Source organism: Esox lucius, chromosome 16 (assembly GCF_011004845.1).
Source record: "Esox lucius isolate fEsoLuc1 chromosome 16, fEsoLuc1.pri, whole genome shotgun sequence".
Taxonomy (NCBI): Eukaryota; Metazoa; Chordata; class Actinopteri; order Esociformes; family Esocidae; genus Esox; species Esox lucius.
This window is the reverse complement of record NC_047584.1, coordinates 24,270,035-24,296,348: the sequence shown is the minus strand read 5'-3', so window position 1 is coordinate 24,296,348 and position 26,314 is coordinate 24,270,035. Positions and strand designations below refer to the sequence as shown.

General features: G+C 44.3%; 1 protein-coding gene and 1 long non-coding RNA gene across 2 annotated transcripts; one reads left to right on the top strand and one right to left on the bottom strand.

The window, feature by feature from the left end:
* Window positions 1–509: 509 nt before the first annotated feature.
* Window positions 510–12,131, bottom strand: LOC109616737. Its single transcript, XR_002197979.3, has 3 exons — window positions 11,972–12,131; window positions 1,337–1,460; window positions 510–1,183 (listed from the first exon to the last, which is right to left on the bottom strand). It is a non-coding gene; the product is annotated as an uncharacterized LOC109616737 (long non-coding RNA).
* Window positions 12,132–12,234: 103 nt separating this feature from the next.
* LOC105016387 (GRIP and coiled-coil domain-containing protein 2) lies at window positions 12,235–26,048 on the top strand. Its single transcript, XM_013137844.4, has 24 exons — window positions 12,235–12,401; window positions 12,966–13,022; window positions 13,201–13,285; window positions 13,397–13,464; window positions 14,206–14,310; window positions 14,437–14,802; window positions 14,933–15,090; window positions 15,178–17,104; window positions 17,240–17,300; window positions 17,520–17,719; window positions 17,933–18,052; window positions 18,572–18,736; window positions 18,843–18,947; window positions 19,202–19,364; window positions 19,694–19,794; window positions 19,997–20,074; window positions 20,339–20,476; window positions 21,381–21,502; window positions 21,875–22,051; window positions 22,177–22,385; window positions 23,848–24,066; window positions 24,194–24,333; window positions 24,424–24,625; window positions 24,742–26,048. The coding sequence occupies exons 1-24, from the start codon at window positions 12,396–12,398 to the stop codon at window positions 24,813–24,815; spliced, it is 5,046 nt and encodes a 1,681-aa protein (XP_012993298.2). The 5' UTR covers window positions 12,235–12,395; the 3' UTR covers window positions 24,816–26,048.
* The last annotated feature ends 266 nt before the right edge of the window (window positions 26,049–26,314 follow it).

Genomic DNA, 26,314 nt, shown 5'->3' with positions numbered 1-26,314 from the left:
GTAATGTAATTACCACATATCTAACAGAGAGAGTGGAGGGGTGGGAGAAAGAGGGAGAGAAAGACTTGCGTTCTTAGTTTGCATGATAATCCCATCCCTTTCTCTTGCATCCATCCCTTTCTCATCTCCCATCATCCCTCTCTCCTGTCATCTGTGTCCATACAGGAAGCCATGGATGTTAATCCGATTGCTGGATCTGAACACAGAGAGATAATTCAATCTAACAGGGGCTAACCTAGTTACGCTCACTGTTATATATTAGGTACAGATACACACATACACACACACACACATACACACACAGGAATGGCCACTGAGTGTGTGTTTTGTTGGACGAAGAGGGATACTGTAGTGGTGTGTGTGTGTGTGATAGAGAGAGAGACAAGTAGTAGGAGGGGCAAGTTGTATTTGGGCAGTAGCTTTCTTCTGATTTGAATTGATGTGCTCTATGGCCCCAAGCTGTGAAAGCACAGACATCTAAGTGCAATGTGTGTCCAGGACAAGGCTGCTCTAGATTTCTACTCATGGAAGGCCCTCTAACTCTCTGTGTTGTTCTTGGCACACACAACCATAGTCACGACTTGCCAAAACACGTACACATTCACATCCTCTCGCACAAACAGAGATTTGTGCGGAGATTGTGCAATTTCTATGAATTGCAGAGACCCTGCAAAAAAAGGCCATATATACGTGTATTTTATCAGTGCTTTTTATCAAAAGCATGCAGGACGATACGTCACAAGCAAATTGAATAAGTAATAAAAAAGCTACTTCAGTGTTTCATCTGCGGGTCAATGACTGTAAACTCTGTATTGATGCGAGCACTGATGGATTTGACACACGGCCGCACAGAAGACAGGATGAGGAGAGATGTGGATGATGTTAACAGCTGGGTGGTAAAACAAAAGATGACGGCAGTATGTTACCCAGAGCACATAAAAGAGAGGGGACAGAGGAAAGGAGAGAGGCTCAAACAAATGACAGAGATCCAGGACTAATGTTAAAGTGGCCAGTGGGATAAAACTGATTGGAACTCAAACTCAACAATAATATTTACTGTCCAGTCACTTGTGGCACCATCTTAGTCCAGGTTGTAGACACACAGACCGGGAGAACTGCTCCTCAGTGTGACAACACTCGCTGTTTTCCTCACCATGAGAAATTAAATGGGTTCACCACTTTCCTGAGAGAAGACAAAGATTGGTCAGTTTCTCAGTCTAACACACACACACATTGACACACACACGGACACGCACACAAGGGTTATTTGTCTCTGTGTAAGGAGACAGAGCAGGACTAGCAGATCAATACAGATATCTTTAGGTTGCTAACAGACCTCTAATATATTCTGGATGCTGCTTCTCCCCAGATTAGACCTGGGCTCTGTGTGTACAGCAGTTTCTCTTGATCACAACACGGTAGGGAGATGGTTGGTTAGGGATACACTGTTACAGGACGCCCTGTGACACACACAGCAGAGAAGCAGAGAGTTATTATGGGATAGACTGAATGGCATGCCAAGAAGATATATTGTGGATATTATAAAAAATGATGTTGCCGTGATGACTGATTTGTTCAATTGTTCAGGGAGTATGTGCCTCGCCGTGAAAACCAACGTTTCAGGAGCTAGCAGGCTTCCCTGAACACAAAAGCTGCACACAGCACAGTGGAGCCAACTGAGAAAACATACACAAAACACCTCTGCTTCTTCACATCATCTTCATGAGGGAAACTGCAGCTGTAATTCTCTTCAATAGTAGCACATAATGGTGGTCAATTAGCCCAGGCAGAGGACACACACAGACAGATATAGGGATTTAGTGAAGGGAGAGATGCTGTGTATCGGTACTTTCTGACGTTAATTGGTGTTTCTGCTTGAGCACATTAAACACAATAAGCAGGGGACCATTATTTACCCCACACTAGGGCTCTCTCAGTGACGTTCACTGGTGCTAAGCTAATTTACTCTAGTAGATCATTTCTGGAATCCATTTGCCCAACTACTAACAAAGAATATATTAGATAACATTACACAGTGACTCACAACTGTGATAGAAATCCCACTGCCTTCCTTTACCCCGCCTCCATTCCTTTCTCTCTTTCCACCTCTCCTCTTCTCACTCTCGTTCTCTCTGTCCATTCCTCTCCCCCCATCTCTCTGTTTCTCTTTCTTCCTCTCAACCTCTCTCTCCCTCGATCTCTCCTCACTCTCTATCTCTCATACTCTCTCTCTGTCAGGGTAATTTCACTAATGGAATGGTTTGTATTCAGGGCAGTTTCCTGCAAGGCTGATTGAGCGATGCTCCTCAACTGCTTTACAGAATTGTGCCTCCTTTTCCTGCTGAGGGGGACCTATACTGCAAAATAGTGCAGGAACCTGACAATGACCCTACAATTACCCCTCACTACCTGCAAGGCATCACAAAGGACTGATCATGAAGTGTTCACAGATTCATACAAGACATGAGTCTATGACTGTAAGACAGTGGTTTCTGTTGCAAAATGTACATTTTCAGGGATTTCATGTTGTTTTGGATGGAGACAGTGGGAAAGGATGTAGGAGGGTTTGAGCTGAAAGAGCAGTTGGCCACATTTGAACGCATTTGACCAAAGCAGCAGCAATCACCACTGGCCACAGCAAGCAACACATTGGAGGAGATCCACTGGCCTACAGAGCAAAAGGTTCATCTGTTATTGGTCCCGGTCTGATGAAGTGCTGTAGCCAGCCAGACAGCTGTATATGTATATATATATATATATATATATATATATATATATATGAACCACTTCGGAAGCCGCTCCTAAATCATGAATAAAACGTGTGTACTGTGGAGCATCTCCAAAACCACACTCACTCCCATCAACCTCCGGTAGTGTCTGTCAGTCCAATAGTAAATCTCATCCTGAAACGGCCTATTTGGAAGGGGCGCTGCTTGGTGAGGCAGCGCGGCCGAGGTATAATGTGGTCCCGCTTCCTGAGGCATCATGGGATAGTAGATGGATCATGGCGGCAAGGCATCTCCATATATGGACATGTGTATGCGACGTGCAAACATTACTGCTAGGTTGTTAGCTACAAAACATTTTGACCAATAAGAGTACAGCTACAGCGTATATGTTTGTCACATACACAGGTCCAGGTTCAGTACAGTAGTGCCATGGCAGCCATCGTACATTTTTTATACGATGATGTCCCTGGGACTGGGACCACGATAAAACCGAGCATGGCAGGGAACCTAACTGGCAGCGATGGGTTATGAGGAGGGTGGTCTAGCCTGGACAAGGTAAGTACTGGTGAAGAGAGGGGGCATTAGAGAGGGGACATTAGAGAGCAGGCGTTAAACCAGGTACACACCTGCAGAGTACCTGGTTTGGGGGGCCCATTGCTGTCCCTGTCCTTGTCCACCTGGTCATACTTTTGACTTAGTCTAGAATCAAATAGACTCTGGATTTAGCCTGGAGAAATGTATTTATTATTCTAATTGGACTCTTAATATCTCACCCGGCACAGCCAGAAGAGGACTGGTCACCCCTCTGAGCCTGGGTCCTCTCTAGGTTTCTTCCTAAAATTCGGCCTTCTTAGGGAGTTTTTCCTAGCCACTGAAATCCAACACTACCGTTGTTTGCTCCTTGGGGTTTAAGGCCAGGTGTCTCTGTAAAGCACTTTGTGACAACTGCTGTTGTAAAAAGAGCTTTATAAATACATTTGATTGATTTATTGAGAGGGGGCGTTAGGGGGACTGAAGTGAGTGCATGCCAGCAGCTTCGTTAACTCTGATTAAAGGTGAGGTAACGCAGTTTAAATTCTCAGTGAAGGTGAAGAGTCTCTCTCTGCTCGTCAGACACATACACAGACATATAAACATAACTTGTCACACTCAGAGTTATGAGTCGACTGTCACAGGCCAGCGCTCGACTGAATTGATGAAGAGAGATGCGTGAGAGAGAGGGGGGAATGAGACAACGAGAAATGGACAGGGGAGAGACAGTGAATGCAAAAGAGCAAGGGGGGGGGGGTTATGAGGTAAGCTGTATTTCATGCTCCCAGCTCAAGCCTGTCAGGGGCCAATCCACTCGTGCTGTGTTATCTCCACCCAGAGACAGCCTCCATCTGCAAATCTAATCAGTGTGTGCTTGTGTGTGAGTGTGTGTGTTTGCAGGTATAGCTGTGGGTGTGAGTGTATGTGAATTCAGATGTAGTATTGAGTGCATGTGATGGTGTGTATTAGAGGATTGTTTCTGGGGGGTTTCAGGGTTGTTTAAGGGTTGTTTCACAGGAGTAACAGGTCAATACAGTATGTTTATTATTTTTAAATCCACGTTTTAAGTGAAAAGTATTAATTGTTCTGAAGCCCGGAAAGTAAAGGAAAATCACATTAGAACCACAATTCCTAATCCTCAGATTCTCCCCCTTGGTTTTTCAGCTACTGGTAGATCAGATTTGATCTACCAGTAGCTATGTTTGTTTATTGTACTTTATACAAAACTTTTCAAAGTCTACTACCCTTAGAGGAGTTGCTCACACAATTGGGGAAAAAATAAGTAAAATAATAATAATAATAATAATTAGAGCTAGGTCTGAGCAATCATCTGTCTGGCAACCAGTTGCTTTGAATTATTCTGTGAGGTGTATGGAGCCAAATTGAGCTCAGATGTATTGAATGTAAGAAAAGTAACTGAAATATTTCATAGTATGAAAAAACTAAATTCAATCGTATGAAAACATTTGATTCAAGCGTGAAAAAGTGGATGCTAAAATCATTAAATAGATTTTCGCATCCAATCTTAACAGACTATTAATGTCTCATTTAATTCTCTCCACAGGTTGCATTGGGAAAGCAGTGCATGGAAAGGCTATGATTTTCACCTTATAATGATGTGATTCATGGCTAATTGGGTGCGAGAATTCAATGCCCAGATTAAGCCCCGCCTCCAGCGCCAATAGAGGCTCAAAACTTGTTTTTGAGAAAACATGATTTCTCGAAATTGTCATCGTAAGAAGAACCGAACGCGGGAAAAACGTTTGAACAAATACATTTTAAGATCGGACAGGAAAATCCATTTAATGTTTTTAGCATACACTTTTTCACGCTTGAATAAATTGTTTTCACACGATTGAATTCCGTTTTCTCATACTATGAAATATTTCAGTTACGTTCTTCTTTTCTTACAGTCAATACATTTGAGCTCAATTTGGCTCCACAGAGGTGGTTCTCTGTAACATTTTGTTGTGTATCCGTGTTGTGTATTGCGTAGACTCAGGCAACATTGAGTGAGTCATACCTCCATCACACAGTGGTGATTTACCGTAGGACGGCTGTATCAACTGGAGCTAAATAACACATCCGTCATTCAATAGAGAGAGGGGAAGAAAGAGAGGGAAGTGGAGGATGGAAGAGGGGAGGGAGGCAAAGGAAAAAGACAGCATAACCCAGGAAACATTTTCTACAGTCAGGAAAATGGGGTAGAGAGAAGTGAGTAGGAGAGAAAAGAAAATGGAAGGAGGCAATTGAAAAGAAAGGTAGGGGAGTTAGCCTCCAGAAATGCCTTGTGTAATTAAATCTGAGGAGGGAAGGGGGGTGGATTAGGAGAGGGGATGAGGAGAAGGGGAGAGGATGAGAAGGCCTTGGTTTGGTGTAATCAGGTGAGGAGGGTTTAAGCAGGGTGAGGTGGGGAGGGTGAGGTAGAGTGAGGTGGGGAGGGTGAGGTAGAGTGGCGAGGGGAGGAGTAGCAGGAACTACAGTAATCAGCTGGGGCTGTTAAAAAACAAGCAGAGGTTGTTCTGCTGGGGGCTAATGAAGAGGAGCTCTCCTGCTGACAGTGAATATGTGCATGTGTGTGTGTGTGTGTGTGTGTGTGCGTGCAGTGCACATTACATTACTGCTGTCATCTAATTTGTTTTGGGATTTTTGCTGCAGACCACAAGTCACAGTCATGTTGTCAGTTGTCTATTCACATGTCCATATTCATACACAAACAATACATGTACATACATTCTATATAGATAATAAAGCTGCCATATATACAATTAGAAATAAAAACACCAGAATGGATTTGACGGGATTGTCTTATGATGGGATTAAATGTCAGCCATTTTGGTGAGGGAGTTGGTTACCAGTGTTGTAATAACATACAGGGCAAAACATTGCATTTGAAAAAATGTATCTCCCTTGAGCTAGATAGCCCGACTTTGGAGCAATGATGCTTTATGTTTTTCAAATAAAGTGCTAGCTAATACGCCAACATTCCATTCAGCATTTCATTAATTGCAACACCACAGCCATACATACACTCAGTGAAATCAGCCAGTGATATTACTTAGGCTGGAATTTGTACATGCTAAAATAACTGATATTGTATCAATTACCAGCAAATGTACACATTTAGCATAATTTATACAATTCTTAAAAATCTTTCCACAGGTTGCATTGGGAAAGCAGTGCATGGAAAGGCTATAATTTTCACCTTATAAGGTTGTGATTCATAGCTAATTGGGTGCGAGAATTCAATGCCCAGATAAAGCCCCGCCTCCACGCCAATAGAGGCTCAAAACTTGGTTTTGAGAAAAACATGATTCAAGCGAAGGTGGGAAGAAATTGTAATCGTAAAAAGAAGCGAACGTGGAAAAAACGTGTGAAAGAACGAAGACATTTTAACTACATAGGACAATATTTAACTGCATCATTTCCGATATATCAAATATAATTCAGTACCGTCATCAATACTACAGTTAGGCTGATTTGGTATAAAAGGCACTGCTATTCCATCTCTTTCTAGAATTGTATATAAGTATGCTTGTCAGAATGATAGTCTCTATTTTCCATTCACACGAACGGGGGGATGCAACAGTACGTGAAGGGACTGTGGGGGGTTTAAACCCAAAGGGTTTAGATGGACTCATGGTCAACACTCAGATGAAAAGTTGAAGGTGTTTTTTTTAAATGATTATCCTGAACCCCACCCAGGAGCATCTCCAATAATGAGGTGAAGCAGAGGGGGTTTGGGTGCAATGAGGCCGGCGCCGGGACATTACCCTGTGGAACACCTCGCCAGCGGTCACTTCCAATAGCTTTGTTTCACACAGAGCTCTTTCAATTTCTTCCTCTGACTATCGTCATTCTTCCCTTTACTCTCCGTTTATCTTCCTCTCTCTTTCGTTTTTACCTTTTGCTGCCACTGACCTTCTGCCTTGCTTATTAATAAGAACAGCTGAATCGATCTTTAGAATTGGAATATATTAACGGAGCTGAGCAGAGATGAGAAGTAGATATTACAGTAGAAGATCATCAGGAGACTCTGGGGAGAGATATTGTGGCCATTCATTACAGGGATATTCTCTCAGAGTGGTTATTGTGGCATATGAACCGTCTGAGTGGTTCAATTCCCCAGAAATACATTAAAATGTCAGGACATAGTGGTTATTAATGGTCCCGCCAGGCGCAGGAAGAAAAATGTCAAGCTGGGGATAAATACAGAAGGCTTGCGAAAGAAAACAGAATGAAATAAGGGAAAGTTCAATGTTGTCACATTGGATAATGGGGTAAACACTGTTGTCTGGCGATATTGTACCATTACACATTAGTGCTTGGACCCCCGTTTCATTGACTACCAGTCTCAATATAATAATGTTGCATTTGGAAATACTAATTAATAAAAGGCCTGCTGATATAGTTAAGGTGGAGAGTTTTGTACTCCACAAACACGGAATTGCTCGCACTTAAAATCTCAATCAACCTCTCCTTTCTAATAACATAAAATTATGTTTAATGTCAAGAAAATCAACCTATGAATAGAGTCCAGGTTGGTATACAGTGACTGATTAGCACTGCAAATCACTGGTCTGTGTACGTGCACGTGAGTGTGTGTTCATTTGTGATTGGGCCCCCTGCTAAGAAGAGTTGTTCCAATCACACAGTGGGTGTACTTCTCACTTAAGATGGGGAGTGTTTAGGAGGGGGAGAGGTTAGAAGAAGGAAACACCAGCCCTTTCATGATTACTACGGTCCTGCAGGAGTCTTGTGGCTCTGGGATGTAGAGGAACCCAGGGTCCGTGGGATGGCCAGGCGGGGTTTTGGGAGGACAGGTCATGGTTCTGTTAAGACAAACTGATAATTTCGCAGGGGGACTGTAACTCAACTCTCAGCAGTACACAGAGAAAGGGTAGCCTAGCTGGCATGTTGTGCACCTAGCTGTTGAAAGAGACCACAGCGCATCTGCACCGGTCAAACAGACTACACCACCGTCACAACTGGTGAGTAAGGAGCATGGAGAAACACTGCAGTGGGCTATTCATTCCACACAAACTCAGTCACAAAAGAAATGTTGAGTCCACTGGAGAGCAGACTGGGAAGGGAGAGAGGGACGGAAGAGAGGGAGAGATTGGTGGGAGAGGGGGGTGGTACAGAGGGGAGAAAGGGCTATAATTAATGACTGTGACTGGGGGGGGATGGGTGAGGAGTGGCGAGGCAGCCAGCGGCATGAATTACACCTCCTATACTCGGTTGTGTTGTTGCCATGGTCACTGACACTGCAGACGTGATGATGACTAGAAGTTCAAATTACACCACAGTGCCTCGCGAGAGTAGGCTAATATTTAGTAGAAAACAACGCTGCCGTCATCATATGTTTATCAAATGCACTTTGCTAGCTGGTGACAACATTCCCATCTGTCAAAAGTCAGTCCAGAACAGCTGGCGATCATAACATTACCAAGACATACTTCGGTGAACTCCCTCAATATAAATTAACTAGTCGACATTGTACCTCATCAAAAATCTATTTGGTAACATCTAAATAAAGAACAGAAATTAATCAGCTCCCTTTCAGGACACATTGAGTAGAATGTTAAGTTGGACATCAGCCCCAAAACGAACAACAGTTTTGTGACAAAACGTGAAATTCATGAATAGATGAGAGTCCGTGTGGATGGGACTGTGGCCCACACATAGAAGGAACCTACACTCCCCCATACACACACACACACACTCATAAACACACTGAAAGACATCACTCCCTGACACACCAATCAGAGCAGAGCATGAATGAAAATACACACACATACAGAGAGAGTCTGTGCAGTCCAGTCGTGTCAGGATGAGAGTCTCACTAAGGACGTTCTGTCAGCATCCTTCGGCTCTGTGTCAAAATAGACAGCCTCCATATTCAACAGAGAAAAAAGCTGCCCATGGAATGCAGAAGCAGAGCCAACCTGTCAATCTACTCAATTCATCCCAGATATGTCTGGGCACAAGCAAATGGGACAATGCCTTTTAGTTTATTGCTTCTCATTTGAGAAACACATAGTTCGGCACACAAAATGCCTTATATAGGAGAGTAAAAGAGTAATAATTAAACATTGTTCAGTGGTAGGCTGTGTTTCCATCATAACAAATAATCCTAAATGAAAAAATAAAGAATCTGTCCAACACGTTGTATGTTCACTGTCAGCATATCATGTTTCATATTGGGGGGTCAGGATCAATGGTTACATTTTCATTATTTTCAGGGGGTGGGGGAGGATGGGGGTCATATTTACCAGTCTATAATACTGAGTTTGTTCATGCCCCCTCCAGTCCCTGCATGTCTTAAGGGGGCATTTTGTTTAGTTTTTGCATTTCACATAAGATAATGTGCAGAAATACACATTTTCACAGTATTTTCTCACCAGAAATATAAGCAAACATAAGCACTTTCTAAATTGCTAAATTCTATTTGTCAAGAGAAGGCACAAGAGAATCTGTGGTCAGATGGAATAGTGGCACCCTCCCTGTCATTCAAGAAAGTTGGTTTGAATGCACTGTATTTCAGCTAACTCCAACAAGGTGGCAGCTAATTAGAGATATATAACTGCAATATCTGGCATGTGTCTGCAGTACCATTAGGCAGGAACAAAATTGTATTCATTTTGAAACACTTCCTCAACTGAATATCAGCCCCAGGAAGTTGTATACATTTTAATGAAATGTTCATCCTGGGCCCTGTGGAAATCGAACATCCAACCTTGCTTTTAAGGGTGATATTTGCTTAGCATTCAGTGTTTCGTTAAGTGAAGATTGTGATCCAGTCAAACAATCACATTTCGTTCCATATGTGTTGAGCCCCTTGTGGCAGTTCATTATTACTCCAATGCCTTTCGGCTATACAGTTAGTCAGCTTTCAGCTCTCCATTCAGACAGAAGTCTCATTTACTATGCTATTTCTTTTAAACCAGCACCTCTGCAGGGTTAAAACACTATTAATATTGTATGATTGAAACACACTGAAGCAATCTCCAGTCTCTCTTCTATAGCTTTTCTCATTGGAACGACAACTCTGACCTTTTAACTATGGGCTACATCATGGTGTTATACCAACTGAGCTGTGTTGACTAGACTGTCACTTGCTAAAGTGTGTATGCACAGGCAGACAGGTAATCATGCAGTTATAATAGCATAGCCATTTCTATGTGATCCCAATGCTACTTCCTTCATTTGGTTGGCATTAGTCCTGTCCAAAGGATATCAATTTATCTAATCCTAATCAATAACTGTAATAACAGATTCGCCAGTCCTAAATCACACGAGAGGTTGCTGATCAAGTGAATTAAATGGTTTAATGCTATGTTTTAAATGGGCGACACAAGCACCACCAGCCTTCCTGCTAGTTCTATCAGTAATTATTGTTACTGTGTTAGCTTGGTGTTTTTGCAACCATGATGTGCGCGCATAGCCCTCTTCAAGCAATATTTGTAAGAAAAGGGTCTATAACTATCAGGAACAACTTACTATATGCTCTGTCAACAATGTCAGTGGCTGCAGGTCCCATACATACTACAACTCAGTATCACATGAGCTTTCACAGCCTCACAGCCTACATTATCAGTTTGTCCCTGGCTCAGATTGGGGGCGAATGTTAAAGTTAACCTTTTATCCTACTTTCACTCTTTCTGTAATTGTAATTTAATATTTTGTTCGGTTGATAATTGGTAATCCCATCTGGCTGAATTATCACACTGACTGTGAAGCAAAAGATGCTTGTAAAATGTTTTATCATGCATTGTAGTCATTCATTGCAGGGGCCATGATAATGTGACAAACAATTTCCTCTGTAACAAAATCCTATAGTCCATTATCTACAAGCAGAGAAAGACTGAAAATAACATTACATGGAAAAATCTGGGAACTTCCCCTTAGAAGTAATAGCTTGGAATTGGTCAGTGGAGCTCTGTGTGCTTTCCCAGGGTCAGAGGAATTTGTTGAGGGTATCATTGTAGTGTCTCTGAGGCTGTATCACTGAAGGCAGAGATTGCTTGCAGGCAAATAAAAAATGTTTAGCACAATGATAGCTCTTCCCTCCAGTCAATGTGCTAACACTATTTAGCAATTGGACTAAAGCCAGAAGACAATGTGTCCTTCAAACTGCACACAAACAAATACATATGTATCCACATTTTTCATCATACTCCAGGTAAGTAGACAGAGGACTTGGATGATGAATTCCTGAACTATCATTTTAACCATGACATTCAACACTGGCAGACATTTAATACTGGCTGGCAATTAAACAGGTTTTCAACAGTAACACAAAACACCAATAATTACATTACAGAAAGTCGAAGAATACAAAATACGTTTTTTAAGTACTCCTTACTGAAGATGATCAATTAATTACAATAACACATTAAGGTTAATAAATAATGGTCTGTTGTTATTTTCTATATTTACTGTGAAATTGCCTAAATTCTCAACTTTTCACATACAGTCTCTCTCAGAGCCATAATCTTAGCTTCAACCACTCCTACAGCAGCTATTTTATCTAACCTGTAGTTGTGGGATGTTCAGTAGGATAATATGAGATCAATAAATTTAAACTTAACCGAAAACAGTGGATGCCTTTGTTATTCATACTACACGATTTTCAACACATTTATTGATAGTGATGAAATAATTAAATCCCCCGGATAGTAGGCTAAGTAGTGTCCAAATACACATACCTTTGTTTACAAGTGTTTTTGCCGATCACGAACGGGTTTTGATATAATAAACTTTTCTGTTTGCCTGTGGAACTTTCCACAAATACAAGTTGGATAGAATGGAACAAAACAGAGCAAAACGCAGATAGACCATTTGAATTTGTCCAATACAAATTATGTTTGACGAAATGTTTTGTAACGAAAACGTTTTGGCGAAATGAATAAACCCCACGTTGCAAGCAAGATTACTTACAGTCGCTGTGACGTCTGAGTTACTGACGTACTTTGACGAAGGCGGAAATGCCCTGAAACCTTGGAGGTCTTGAACATCTTTAGTTTTCAGATCGTTATTAACCCAACTGTTCAAACCATATATTAGCGATTTAGCTACATACAAACAACATCAACTCGTTAATGATCTGGTAGTTACACCGCGTCGATCAAGATGGAGGTAAGTTTGATCACAACCACATGGAAGTAAATAGACTATTGTTGTTTGCATGTATTACTTGCTTGTTTATATTATAACTAGCATTGCTAACGTATTCATAAATAGTTCATGTCATGTATTACGACAACTACATTGCCATTGCATTAAACAATCTGCTGTACGACTGCCCAACGTTACATCCAGCGACGGTCCAGAATTGACACTGCTTTGCTTCACTAACCTTCCAGCATTGGGGATGCATGGTGAATGGTTTTGGCCCTGGTTACTGAACAGGATGAAGTGATTGCTAAATAATAGATAAAGCGTAGCTAACGTTAGCCCATGACAGCTAGCTGTTTGTTTCCGTATTCGAATTTGAGCTGGATGTCTGTGGAATTTGCATAAAAGTGTGTGTGTGTGTGTGTGTGTGTGTGTGTGTGTGTGTGTGTGTGTGTGTGTGTGTGTGTGTGTGTGTGTGTGTGTGTGTGTGTGTGTGTGTGTGTGTGTGTGTGTGTGTGTGTGTGTGTGTGTGTGTACACGTAATATCTATATCCGGTTTAATGTGTTGTTTTTTTACCACCACAGCATGACAACAGCCCAGAGTCTGTAGCCTCACCTTCCCCAGGAACAGCAAAGTCAAAGGTGCTGCCACTACCTAACAATTCCTCTTCACCCCTCTGTCCCACCTCCACAACACAGCTTCATGTCTTCTTATTCATGTTACATAGACTTTCTGTTTCCATGATCCATTGTACAATTTACTGCTGTCCATGGCCATATAACATACTGCTTTCTGTGTTTGACTCTTCCCTCTCAAAAGTTGGACACATTGCCCAAAGATGACCTCATCAAGTTTGCCAAAAAGCAGGTGGCTGCCATGCAGAAGATGAAGTCCAAATGTGCAGGTAGGTCTTCGCCGTTCCCGTACGCTAATGTAGTTTTAACGATTCAATGTTTTCATACTTGATAACATGTTCATATCTCCTATGTGAGCTTTCAATTTCTGAATATTTCAGATTTGGAAAAAGAAATTGACAACTTGAAATCTCAACCAAAAGGCAATTCGGATGACTCCGTCATACAGGTTAGTAGTCTGGACATGTCACGTAGCTGGCTCTTGGCTGCTGCTGAAGGGTCAGGTGTGAGGAGTGTTATTCAGTAATGTGTTCATCCAAGTAAAAGTCATTGACATATTCATCATAGAGTCTGTAGTGGGCTATCAGGACATTTTGGGGGCGTGGCCTGGGGTACCCCAGCAGTCTGGGCTGCTGCTGTCGGTGCCCATCTACTCCTGCAACAGGGTTTCAAGTATGACCCCATGCTTTTTTAGCAATAAATGCTTTTCACATTTTCCTGTCAGACCAAAATATTAGAACAGTATAAAAAATAAACAATATAACAAGAAACTATGTATTTGAGTGCTGGCTTAAAAAAAAATACGTCATGAAGGGAAAAAAAACACAAAGCACTTGAGGTGAGCAAAACAGACACGCTTCTGCCTCTGCTCTCGCCAGCCATTTGAGATCAAGAGCCATTCACTCATGTTTACAGTTGGAATGGCGTAACTGTCATTCTTTTTTTCAACAACCATCGTGCAGAGATAATATTTGCACACTGTGTGTCTGCTCTGGTAAAACATGGAACCTCGATCTGTAAATAATCACATAAAATCACGAAAGAAGCAGTAATGTGACGTCCATTATAGTATGTCTGATTGGCTGTTCCCAGAGTGCGACTGTTTTATTGGCTTCTCCCTTTGCTGTAGATGTACTTCAGAGGGAGTAAATATTTCAATTCCGTTTATGATTCTTTTTTTTTTTTCCAGGAACTGACTGAGAGGATGAGTGCCTTGCTGCTGGAGAAGGCTGAGAGCCAGCAGACTGCAGGGTTACTGCTGAAGGAGAATGAGAAGATGAAACAGCGGGAACGGGTATACTGGAATACATCGTGCTATCAGTCTTCCCGTCAGCTCCAGTCCTGGTCTTGGTGAGCTATAGGGATGTAAGGCTTTTCTTCTAGTCCAAGTCTAACTTTGTTTTCTGTTAAATATGACCAGGATACAGAAGAGAAACTGGCCGGTCTGCAAGGAGAGTTGGACCGGTCTAAGGAAGACCACCAGAAACATCTGGAGACTTTGGAGAGGACCATGCACCTTTCACAAGCCAAACACAAAGAAGAAGTTGAATTCTTCCAGAGGCTTCTGAAGGAGAAAGAAGAGGGTGACCGTGAGAAAGGGAGTGAAAGAGAAAAGGAAAAGCAGAGGGATAGAGAAAATGAAGACACAAACAAGAACCTAGAAGCTGTTATTTACAGGCTAGAGTCCCAGATCCTGGGTCTGCAGACGGAGCTAGATGCAGCTGTGGAGCGAAGCACCCAGGAGACTGCAGCTCTGCAGCAGGACCACCAGAAGGCGCTGACAAAGGTTAATTTAAAGTTAATTTCATGTCAGGAAAATTTTCATTAAGGGACTTTACACGCTTGTAAGCCAACAGCTTAACATACCTTCTGGTCTAAATCTTGCAATAAACTATTTGTATTTCTTCTCATTCTAGGCCCAACAGGAAGTAGAGAACCTTAGGGAGGAGTTGACCCAGCACAGTGCACAACATGAAGAGGAGCTGAGAGCTCTGGAGGAAGACTTCGAGATTGAAAGAGAGAGACTACTGCTTCTGCAGGAGGAGCTAAGTGAGCAGCTGGCTCTCAAAGACAGGTGAGCACTACCTCTAAACAACACTGGGTTTGAGTGAGATGGGGAGTGAAGATCAAAAAAAAAAGTGCTGCCTTCTTGTGTTGACAGCTTTTTGCAAGACGTACAGGAGGAAGAGGAGGAGCCTAGTGGCCGCAGCTCAGGCATAGCCAGGATGTTGGAGCTGTCTGGGGTAAGTCAGATTGATGCCAGTGATGCGCAGATGGAGATTGGAAGGCTCCGATCTGCGTTGGAAGATCTGCAGTCCCAGAATACCATGCTGCAAGATGAGATGACTTTCCTGGGCAATGTAAAGACTGAAATGGAGGCGGAGCTTGAGAGGGTGAGGGAGGAGTTTCAGACGGAGAAGGAGGAGCTAGAGTTCAAGATTGATGAGCTACTGATGTCCCGGGATGGTGCGACCCCTGACCTGAATATAACTAACCATGACCCTTTGAAACCTGCAACCCCCAACTCCAGTGAAATCACAGAGGATCAAGGCCTTACTCGGCTCCAGCAGAGCAACACAGAGACAAGTGCAGAGGACAGCCTGCTTGCCAGTCCTGATTGCCCCTCCAGACCAAAACATAGCGTGCCCAGCCCTGTCCCTGAGGCAGAACAGCAGAGATTGATATTAGAGGTCCAGGTGCTCCGGGCCCAGTGCGAGAACTTAGCCAGGGAGAAGAGCCAGGTAGTGGCCGAGTATGAACACACCAAAGACATCCTGAGAAGCCTGGAGGCCGAGCTAGGCCAACGGACGGGGGACTTTGTCAGACAGTATGAAGCTATGAAGGAACAGGGGGAGTCGTTGGTCCGGGAGCTACAGGAGAAAGTCCAAGGGCTGACTGAGGAGAGGGAGAGTCTGGTGGAGAGGGTGAGAAGGATCAATGAAGACCGAGAGGGTCTGGTAGAGAAGGTCCAGCATCTGGAGAAGAGTCAGGAGAGATTCCTCGAGCAGACAAAGGCATCCAGAGAGCTGAAGGAGCAACTGCAGACCTCCCTGGAAGAGAAGACCGCACTAGTTCTCGAGTTAAAAACCTCTCTGGAAGAGAAGACAGTGCTAGTTCCCGAGTTAAAAACCTCTCTTGAAGAGAAGACAGCACTAGTTATCGAGTTAAAAACCTCCCTGGAAGAGAAGACAGCGCTAGTTCTTGAGTTAAAAACCTCTCTGGAAGAGAAGACAGCGCTAGTTCTCGAGTTAAAAACCTCCCTGGAGGAGAAGACCGCATTAGTCTTTGAGTCTAAGGTCTCAGGAGAGGAGCAGACGTTGTTAGCCTCTGAGTTAAAGGCCTCCCTTGATGAGCAGACAGCCTTGGCCCGAGAGCTAAAGGCTTCAGTGGAGGACCTGCGCATGCAGAATGGCGAGATCCTGTCTCAGCTACAGATGAGGGAGAGTGCTGCTCAGGAGTTACAGGAGGCACTGAATGTAGTGACCACAGAGAGAGACCGAACCCTGTCAGCACTCCAGGAGAGGGAGACTGAGGTATTAAGGTTGAGGCAGGACAAAGAGAGGGAGATGGAGGATTACGAAAAAAACCACCAAGATCTGGTGGAGCTGCAAACTTGTATTGAGGAGCTAGAGAAGGAGAGGAACATGCTGAAGAGTAGTCTAGAGAATGCCCAGAGAGAGAGATCTGAGGAGGTGCCTGGGAGTCTGGGGGAAGAGGTGGAGGAGCTGCAGGCCCGTATAGAAGAGCTGGAGAAAGAGAGGAGCCTGCTGAGGAGTAATCTGGAGGAGGTGATGGGAGACACTGAAGCTCTACAGAGAGACCTGGGGGAGATGAAACTGGCCAATGAGAAGATGAGAACAGAGAACCAGGAACTACTTTCCCAGGTCAGCCAGGCTACAGAAACACGGACCGATGGGGAGGCGAAGGAGGCAAGAGGGACCGATGGAGAGAAACAGGAGGTGGCAAGAGAGACCGAGGGTGAGAAAGGAGCAGAAGAGGCAGAGAGGGAAAGGACGGAGTTACAACAGCAGCTGACTGAGAAGGAAACTGTGATATTCCAGCTGAAGAGTGAGATGGCTGTCCTACAGGTGTGAGGGGATTTTTTTTGGTCTTCTGTATGCCTGTCATTACCTGACCACCTATGATTGGTCAGAGTGGCTGTAGGGTAATTTCTCAGTAGTTCAGCAGATTCACTTTTCCCTCTGCTTCTCACTCCACAACAGTCAACAGCCCTGTCTCCTATCTCGTCGGAGAACACAGCCAGTGATTTAACTGAGAAAATCGGTACGTGTCTAAATACTATTGTTTAATGGAAAGGTCCTGGACAGGAAACATTAATGTGTTATTATATGACAGATGAGCAATACTAAAAATGCCATGCATTTTTGATCTAATTCTTTCTAGATGCCTATTAAGCTCCTATAATGGGCTCAATGATTCTGCCATTGATCTCTTTTGTGATTACATCTCTGCATTGTCTTTTGATCATTCCCTCCCTGGTAGCGCTCCTGGAGAAGGAGAATAAAGAAAAGGATGAGAGGATGAATAAGATCAAGGCAGTGGCTGTGAAAGCCAGGAAGGAGCTGGACAACAGCAGGAAAGAGGCTGGAGCTCTGAAGGAAGAATTGGAGGTGTTGAAGGCTGAGAGAGAGAGAGTCACCAACTCGATGAAGGACATCATCCATGGCGCAGAGGGTTATAAGGTACCACGCAACCTGCCCCTTGTGTTAACAGTACATTATTCTAGTCGTCAGCTTGGTTTAACAGCCTTGCTCAATGGCAGAAAGACAGTTTGTCGGCTCAGGGATCTGATCTCGCAGCCTTCTGTTTCTGGCCTTCAGTCCTCATAACCTCTAGAATATGGCGCCCATTCAGTAATTAATGTTTCTAAGTGTGCGTGTGTGTGCTCGCTTTAGAACTTGCAGCTGGATTACGACCGGCAGACAGAGCAGCTGTATAAGGAACGAGAGAAGGTGGAGGCGGCTGAGAAACAGATCTCAGCACTGAACAAACGACTCGCCGCTGCAGTTCAACAGGTATGACTCCTCCCAGGGTCCCAGAGCAGCGCTGGCCATGCACATCAAATGTCAGCCCAGTGAGACGCTGTCGGACCCTGGCTGCCTGCTCATCTGTCCAGTAGGTGGGAATAATAAGCCACCCCCGTACAGTTTTTTCCATTCATCACACTCTTCTCGTAATTGTCGGTCTCTTTCATTTCCTAATTGTTTGTTCCCATTAAGGTAATAGTGTGTAAATAAACCAGGAGCTGGTTCCATCTGGTGTCTTAGTGGCGTCAGTCTACTGAGAGAGATCCTGGTTATGGCTGTGTGAGCTCAGAGATCCCCAGGGACAAAACAGACTGGAAATACAGACAGGCAATCTCATGACAGTGTCTGAAGAGTGTCTAAGACTCTGGCGAATGTCTTAATGTCGAATACGTTTATCTAATGGGGTGTTTGGGGAAGTGTGTTCTCCCTCCATGGCTGTCTGGTGTTGCCGCCGGTTAGCTGGTTTGTTCCAGGGTTTCTGAAGTGTGTCCCATTGTGTTTGTTCAGCACGAACAACTGTGGTCAGAAAGAGAGGACCTGGTGACTGGGATGGAGACCCTGAGGAGCACGGTGAGACAGATGGAAGGACAGACCGCAGAGCTACACAGGCAGACAGACAGCCTGAACAAAGACCTGCAGGCTGATAGAATACTGAGGGAACAGAAGACTAAGGTGGGTGCGTGCGTGCGTGTGCGTGTGTGGACGTGTGCGTTACTTAATGGCTGTGTTTGTGGCTGTTACCCATGTTTTGTGTGTGTGTGTGTGTGTGTGTCTCCAGGAGCTGTCGTCCTTGCAGAAAGAGGTAGAGGAGTTGACAGCTCAACTCCACAGACAGAAGCAGCAGTCTCAGCAGACATCACAGGAGCTAGAGCAGCTACGGAAGGTACACACCCACACACACACACAATCCCTTACGCAAGGCAATTGAAATATGGGCTGGTGCAGCCATTTCGTATAGCCCGCACGGGGAGTTGTTTTGTGTGGCCTCTAGTCTTATAAAATAACACTCAGACTAAAAGTAACATTTTACCCCCAAGCTCAGGAAGCTGGTTTTCCATTAGTCCTACTAAGAAGTGTTTTGTGTGTTACAATGCAGCGTGTATCTGTTGAATATCTGTGTGTGTCTTGTGCTTCCAGGAGGCCCAGCAGAACTCGTTGTTGGACATGGAAATGGCTGACTATGAACGTCTGGTCAAAGAACTCAATACCAAACTGTCAGAGAAAGACGTGTGTGTGGAGGGGCTGCGAGCACAGATACGAACGCACACTCAGACAGAAGACGCACTGAACCAGGAGATTGGTACGCACACCCACTGATCCATGCTATTAGTTCCCCCTGACTTCTCCCCCAGCTAACCCACTTAGTGAAACCGCACTACATCTCTGGGAAAATAAAGCCCGTAGCAGGTTTGTCCAACCAGGTTCCTACAGAGTTACCGCCCTATACGTTCTCTCTCTGACTATAACCTAGCATGCGGGAGTCTAACGGTAAGTTGGATGAAAACTAAATCAGGGTTAGTTAGCTGGGGTTGTGGAGAATGTGCAGTCCTGGCCTAGGCTCTAAATGTGTTAGACTCAATTACAGTACTGTTGAGTTCATTTCCCCTACTTGTTTGTGTGCTCTTCCAGAGGGTTTGAAGTCTCAGCTGGACCAGGGGGAGGAGAAGAGCTCCAAGATGAAACAGCTGCTGGTTAAAACCAAGAAAGAGCTGGCAGATGCCAAGAGACAGGTCAGACCTGTGTACCCTGAGGGCAGAGAGAGAGAGAGGGGGTCTCTGTAGACCTCTTTCTTCATTTTTCCCAACACTACTTTGTTAAATTGATTGTTTGCTAATGGCAGGTTCTTTAAAGTGTATTGTCTCTGCATATATGTATGTGATTATATATGTAGTTCTCTGATGTGTGTGCATGCGTTTGTGTGGCCATCTGTAGGAAGCCACTCAGATGATGACTCTGGCCTCTCTAAAGGGGGAACTGGAAGCCCACCAACAGCAGCTAGAGGACAGTAAGGTAAGACAGATGTCCTTTCAGGCAGGAACCCAAAGCTGCTAAAAGAAGCTACTTCAAAGGGAAAGCCCTCTGTCTGGAAGGGCTTGATGAGATCAGGGGGGACTGCTCCTGGGTCCCGGTTTCAGTGTCGTTATTACCTGTCACTGGTCACTGCAGCTGTCATCATAGATAGATCCAGGTCTGTGACCTGACTGTACACATAGTGTGTTGTTGTATAGATCCAGGTCTGTGACCTGACTGTATACATATTGTATTGTTGTATAGATCCAGGTCTGTGACCTGACTGCAGAGCGTCACAGACTGCAGGAACAGCTGAGGGTTCTTACTGAGCAACAACAGAGAACCAGCAGCTCCTTGCAACACAGACTGAACTTGTTACAGCAGGAAGCTAACACAACCAAGGTACACACTCTATTCTAAAACCAGGTCTATCTGGTGTTTGTCATCTGCTTGTCTCTCTGCCCCCGATTTATCTCTCTCCATGTCTCTCTACCTTTATCCATATCTAGTTTTTATCCATATCTCTCTACCTTCATCCACATCTAGTCTCTCTACCTTCATCCACATCTAGTCTCTCTACCTTCATCCACATCTAGTCTCTCTACCTTCATCCACATCTAGTCTCTCTACCTTCATCCACATCTAGTCTCTCTACCTTCATCCACATCTAGTCTCTCTACCTTCATCCACATCTAGTCTCTCTACCTTCATCCACATCTAGTCTCTCTCCATGTCTCTCTATCAGCAATGACATCTAGTCTCTCCTCTCTTTCAACTTCTTTCTCCTTTTCCTCCTGTCTAATCCCTATTCTCCTGTCTCCTTTCTCCTTCCCTCTTAAGTCTTTGTGTCTCCCTCTCCTCTTCTGTCCTTCTACACCCCACTTTCCCAGCTCAGCTCATTCAGTAGGAATGATCATATGCATTTCCCATCATTAGACTGTGAGTGTGTAGGTTTGCTAAATGGTCCCAAACAAACCTTATTATGTTGGTGAGTTTCGTGGCTCTGGGTCCTAGAAGGTGATGATGAATTGTATGGTCTGGCTGCTTGTTAAGGAAGTACTGCAAGGTTTCCTACCTCAGGGACCTTCACCACGTACCTGATACTATTAATTACAGAACTGTACACTGACGCACACAAACACTCCATGATGTACATTGATATTAGTAGAAAACAAACCTCCTGCAATTCAGCCTGAAAAGACCTGTTTACTAATGGGGAGAATCAGTGCCGCGTTACCTGTGTTCTTACAAAAATCATTGGTAAAATGTAAACTCATGTGGTGGGTGTGCTTCTTTTTTTTTTTAGGCTGAGCTGTCATCTGTTACTGCTGAGTTTGACAGCTATAAGGTCAGAGTTCACAATGTCTTCAAACAGCAGAAGAACAAGAGTTCAGCCCAGAGTGACGGAGAACCCACGAAACAGGAGAGGTAGAGTTACTGTGTGTTTGTGTGTGTGTGTGTTAGGTATTACTGAACGAATGGGGACCAAATGTCATAATGAGTATAGTAAAACCAGAAAAAAATTCCGCTAAAGTAAATTTCCGCCTCAGAGTTTAGGGTCAAACTTACAATTGATTTTATAGTTAGAATTGGGGTTTCTTTAAAGTCCAGGCGTTGTTGGTTAAGTTTAGGGTTAAGGTTAGGCATTACATCTAGGTAAAGTTTAGGCATAAATGTTACTTTATTGAGGTTAGGTTTAGGGCAAGGGAGCATGCAGTTTTTTATTTTCTGGTCCCCATGAGGGTGGCTGTACAAACTTGTGTGTGTGCGTGTGTGTGTGCGCGTGTCTGTGTCCCACAGGGAGCACATGGAGTCCTTGGTGGATCAGTATAAAGCCAAGCTAAAGGAAGGTCAACAGAGTCTGGCGGTGACCACTGCAGAGCTCCAACAGCTCCAGGTGGAACATGACACACTGCTGGAACGCCACAACAAGATACTGCAGGAGACCATCAGTAAAGAGGCTGAGCTCCGAGAGAGGTGAGGCATAGAAGGAACCATGTCAGAACGCACGTCTTAGCGGCCAGAGCACATGCCTTGGCTTTAGCTCAGTGGTTTAACTTTGACCATCTCTCCTTTATCTACTCTCCCCTCGCGCCGCCCAGAATGCTGTCTCTCCAGACAGAGACAATGTCGCTGCGGACAGAGAATGCCCAGACGGTGAGTCAGCTGACCATGCAGGCCGACACCCAGCGCTCAGGATTTCGGGAGCAGATCCGCCACCTCCAGGACGAACACAGAACTACAGTAGAGACCCTGCAAAACCAGATTACCAGGCTGGAGGACCAACTGTTCACACTGCAGAGCCAGACTAGTAAGACCTTGGAAAGGGCTGGGTCAGGGATGGAGGAATGAAGCCCAGTGTAAAGGCACAGAGAGGGTTGTGAGTGTTGGGATGAAGCCCAGTGTAAAGGCACAGAGAGGGTTGTGAGTGTTGGGATGAAGCCCAGTGTAAAGGTACAGAGAGGGTTGTGAGTGTTGGGATGAAGCCCAGCGTAAAGGTACAGAGAGGGTTGTGAGTGTTGGGATGAAGCCTAGCGTAAAGGTACAGAGAGGGTTGTGAGTGTTGGGATTGAGACCCAGGGAAAGGTAGAGAGAGAGGTTGATAGAGCTTATAAATCATCTCCCACACACCTGCCCTCTAGAGCCACTTACAGAGTTGAAAACACAACGTTTGTCTGCTGCACATTCTCTCTGTCTCTCACCATCGCTTTACTTTTTTTTGTGTAGTGTCCTAGTGCAGCTGTGTTAAGGTAAGATAGAGAAGGGCCACTAAAGTATTTGCTAACCACCTCAAGGTTTGCAGCTAGCTGTTGATTTGTCGGGCAGTCCCATGGTGATGCAGATTGATCAGCCTTGGCCCAGGAGGGGGAGGCATCGTCAGCAGGAAGTTCCTGGTTTTCCTGGCACTCGAGTGACTTCTATCGTGCGCTTTGGTGCCTGCTAAAAGCTTTCTGAGGTCGTCAGACACTTTGTTTCCCTCACACACTTTGACCAACCGGATTTAAAGACAAGTGTTGAGGACATGGCATCTATGCCGGGCAATCTTTAACTGTCCCTTATTGATTGAGAGTTGTTGCGTCGAGACAGGGGCGTAGATACAATTGGATATGTAAGGGGGGGCTTGGATATGTAGGGGGGGGGGGGGGGGGTTATATTATAATAATAGTAAAGAGCCACTCCAGGTGTTGGTTAGTTCGAGGGCTATGAAGAGCCATGCCAGCCAGCTCTGCCCTCCCCTCCGGCTAGACCCAGCACACTAGCATCTGGTGCACCTGGTCATTAGTGCCACCCTGACACACAGGAGTTGGTCCCAGTAGGATACTTCTGCAGACAGCAGGACTGGGTTCATTCCTGTTGTAATAGATAGTTTACGCTCTACCTTCAGTATTTTTTTTTTTACGTGAAAATGATGTTTACTTAAACAGTAAATCAGGGGGAAGGCCATCACCGTGTGTTCATTAGGGTGTGACAGGCGGGGCAGACACACAACTCTCCGCCCCATCCATCAATCAGACACCCTCCGCCCACCTGGAGCCACCCTTTTCTGCCTCCATTGCGTTCACTTGTTCTCTATCTATTTCTCACATATGCACATCTGCCTACATAAAGTCAGCTCTTTTTCAACACACTTTTTTTTTTCATCCTCCTGTTTACATACATCTCGTCCAGTCCTTCTGCATTTCACACCAGCGCCCCATCATGGCGAAACGGGGAACTACATGGTTATAGTCTGTCTCATTGACTGGGTTTTCTCTCTCTTTGCCTCTCTCCAGGCCCAGCTCCTGTCCAGGCCAGCCGTAAGACTGGGGTCGACCGGCGAGCCGTGGACCAGGGGGGGATGGGGGGGCTCAACCTGGCCCTCAGTGATCTCCAGTCCATGGCCAGAGAGGAGGGGGAGGGCATGGAGACTGCTGATACAGAGTCCCTGTCCCCCTCTCACACACCTCTACCCTCCCTGGAGCAACTGCTGTCCTCACCAGACCCCAAGCAGGGTATGAGTGCATGCGTGTCTCCAGAGGCTACGATGTTTGGGTTTGATTCCCACAGTGGACATGTGCATGAGTTTTTCTAGGGACTGTAAACCCCCTTGACAGGCTGTTTTATGTCGCTTGTTCCCAGAGTTGTTCGCGTGGCATGTAGAGCCCACTAAAGAGGAGCTGAGTCAGAAGTTGGCGACAGCTAATCGCAGTATGGAACACATGAACAGTCTGCTGCATGAGACCGAGGCTACCAATGCTGTTCTGATGGAACAGGTCAACGTATGTACACACACACCCACACACGCACACTCTATTTCTGTTCTACAATCTCTCGCACGTTCATACTTGTGCCTGTGTACTTTCCTCTAGCTGTTGAAGTCTGAGGTACGTCGTCTGGAGCGGAACCACGAGAGGGAGAAGAGTGTAGCCAACCTGGAGTATCTGAAGAATGTCCTCCTGCAGTTCATCTTCCTGCGCTCAGGCAGCGAGAGACAGGCTCTCCTGCCTGTCATACACACCATGTTACAACTCAGCCCTGAGGAGAAGAATAAACTGGCTGCTATTGCGATGGGTATGTGGACGCACGCGCTACATGATGATCACTTTTATTCTCAAGGGGTTATTGTGTTTTTGTATGTGTGCGTGTATACAAACACACACACACACCTCTGTCTCTTTATTCTGCAGGTGAGGAGGAAGTGGGAGGAGCCAGAGGCTCAGGCTGGACGTCCTATCTACACAGCTGGTCTGGCATAAGATGAAAACCATCAACAGCACACAGACACCTCAGTTATCTGCCTTCACTTTCATCTGGTCAATATGTATGATCAACTGGGGTTGTTAAAACCTCTTAAGATGTTGATGGTCATCTATCTACTTGAAATATCCTGTAGTAAGCAAGCTAAGCCCGCACTCTTTATGACTGTTGATAAGTTGCTAAACCATTCATGGTGGGTTATTTGCCCAATCATTTTTAATTGGGGATTTTGTAATGACTGATTCTGTTCCTCTGTAACAATCAACTCCAGACAACACATCTCGTTAGGAGTTACAGTGAACAATGACATGAACTATGACTGTGATTACAGATTTGACTGACTGCTTTTGTGGTTCAGATCGACCTCAAACAGACGAAGAATTAACAATATTTGCATGATCAAACGCCGTCCTGTTCCTTTGCTTTTGAGCCTTCCCCGAAACGCCTGCCCTAATGCGTGAGAGGTAGCTTGAGGATGAGATCATGTAGCAACCGGTGCTTTGATCATGTGTAACTGATAACATTTTTTAATCTACAGTACAGTGTTTACTGTTGTCATTACCATATTTTCCTCAGTAAATGTTGGTGAAATACAGACGTGATCCGCAGGCCTGTAGTAGTAATTTATAATACATTATCACCTGAAATGTGTCTTAGCACTTTACAATTTGCAGACTTATAGTCAGTCATTTATCTCTCATCTACAGTGACCACGGCTGCACCTCAAACTGCACTCTTGTTTCTCGTATATGGCACTTTAGTGGGAATAACGTGCCAGTTCAGAGTGGCCCCATTGCTAGAAGAGGGTTATATGCAAATTGTTGTTATTTACATTCCTAAGGCAGCTGCTTATGCTTTTATTAATGAAGGAGGCCAGATACTGGAGTGTATTTTCTGGGAATAACTGAATGTGCTTTTACTGAAAATTTGTATATTTAAACTGGGAAAGTATTGTTGGGTCTTAAGAGATTATGTTGTACACTGGTCTGAGGGTTGTTTGGTTGATGTCTGTATTGCGTTTTTTTTTTTTATGTTCTGGAAATGTTCTATTTGTCATGTTCTAGAAAATGACAAATCTGTTTGACTAATCATACTGTACGTTATGTCGACTATTGGCCACGTTCACTATCAGCCTACCAACCTTCTTAAAGAGAATAACTGTGAATTAACATGACAATTAAAATACATATTTAATGTTTAGTTAATTGAATAAAGTTATCGGGATTTTAAATGTCAAGATTATCCACAGACATTCCTTGTATATTGAGTTCTGGTATACAGACAGATTGTTGCAATGTTTCCTTCTCGTCTCATTCGGGAAAAACTTCCTTTTAAGGGAATCTACTGTATGTTCCAATTAAATGACGTCAGTACATCGATTTTTTTTTTTAAGTTCTGAATTTAAAATATATGATTACGTACATGACATGTAGGCTATTTTACTGAATTCTAATGCAACTAAGTCAGTCAAACAGTGACTGATGCTACAAGCTATTATCTGCA

Coding starts and splice junctions, on each gene's coding strand:
- LOC105016387 (XM_013137844.4), top strand. Junction 18,948..19,201: donor AGCTAGAGCAGCTACGGAAG/GTACACACCCAC, acceptor TTGTGCTTCCAG/GAGGCCCAGCAGAACTCGTT. Junction 19,795..19,996: donor TGGCAGATGCCAAGAGACAG/GTCAGACCTGTG, acceptor GGCCATCTGTAG/GAAGCCACTCAGATGATGAC.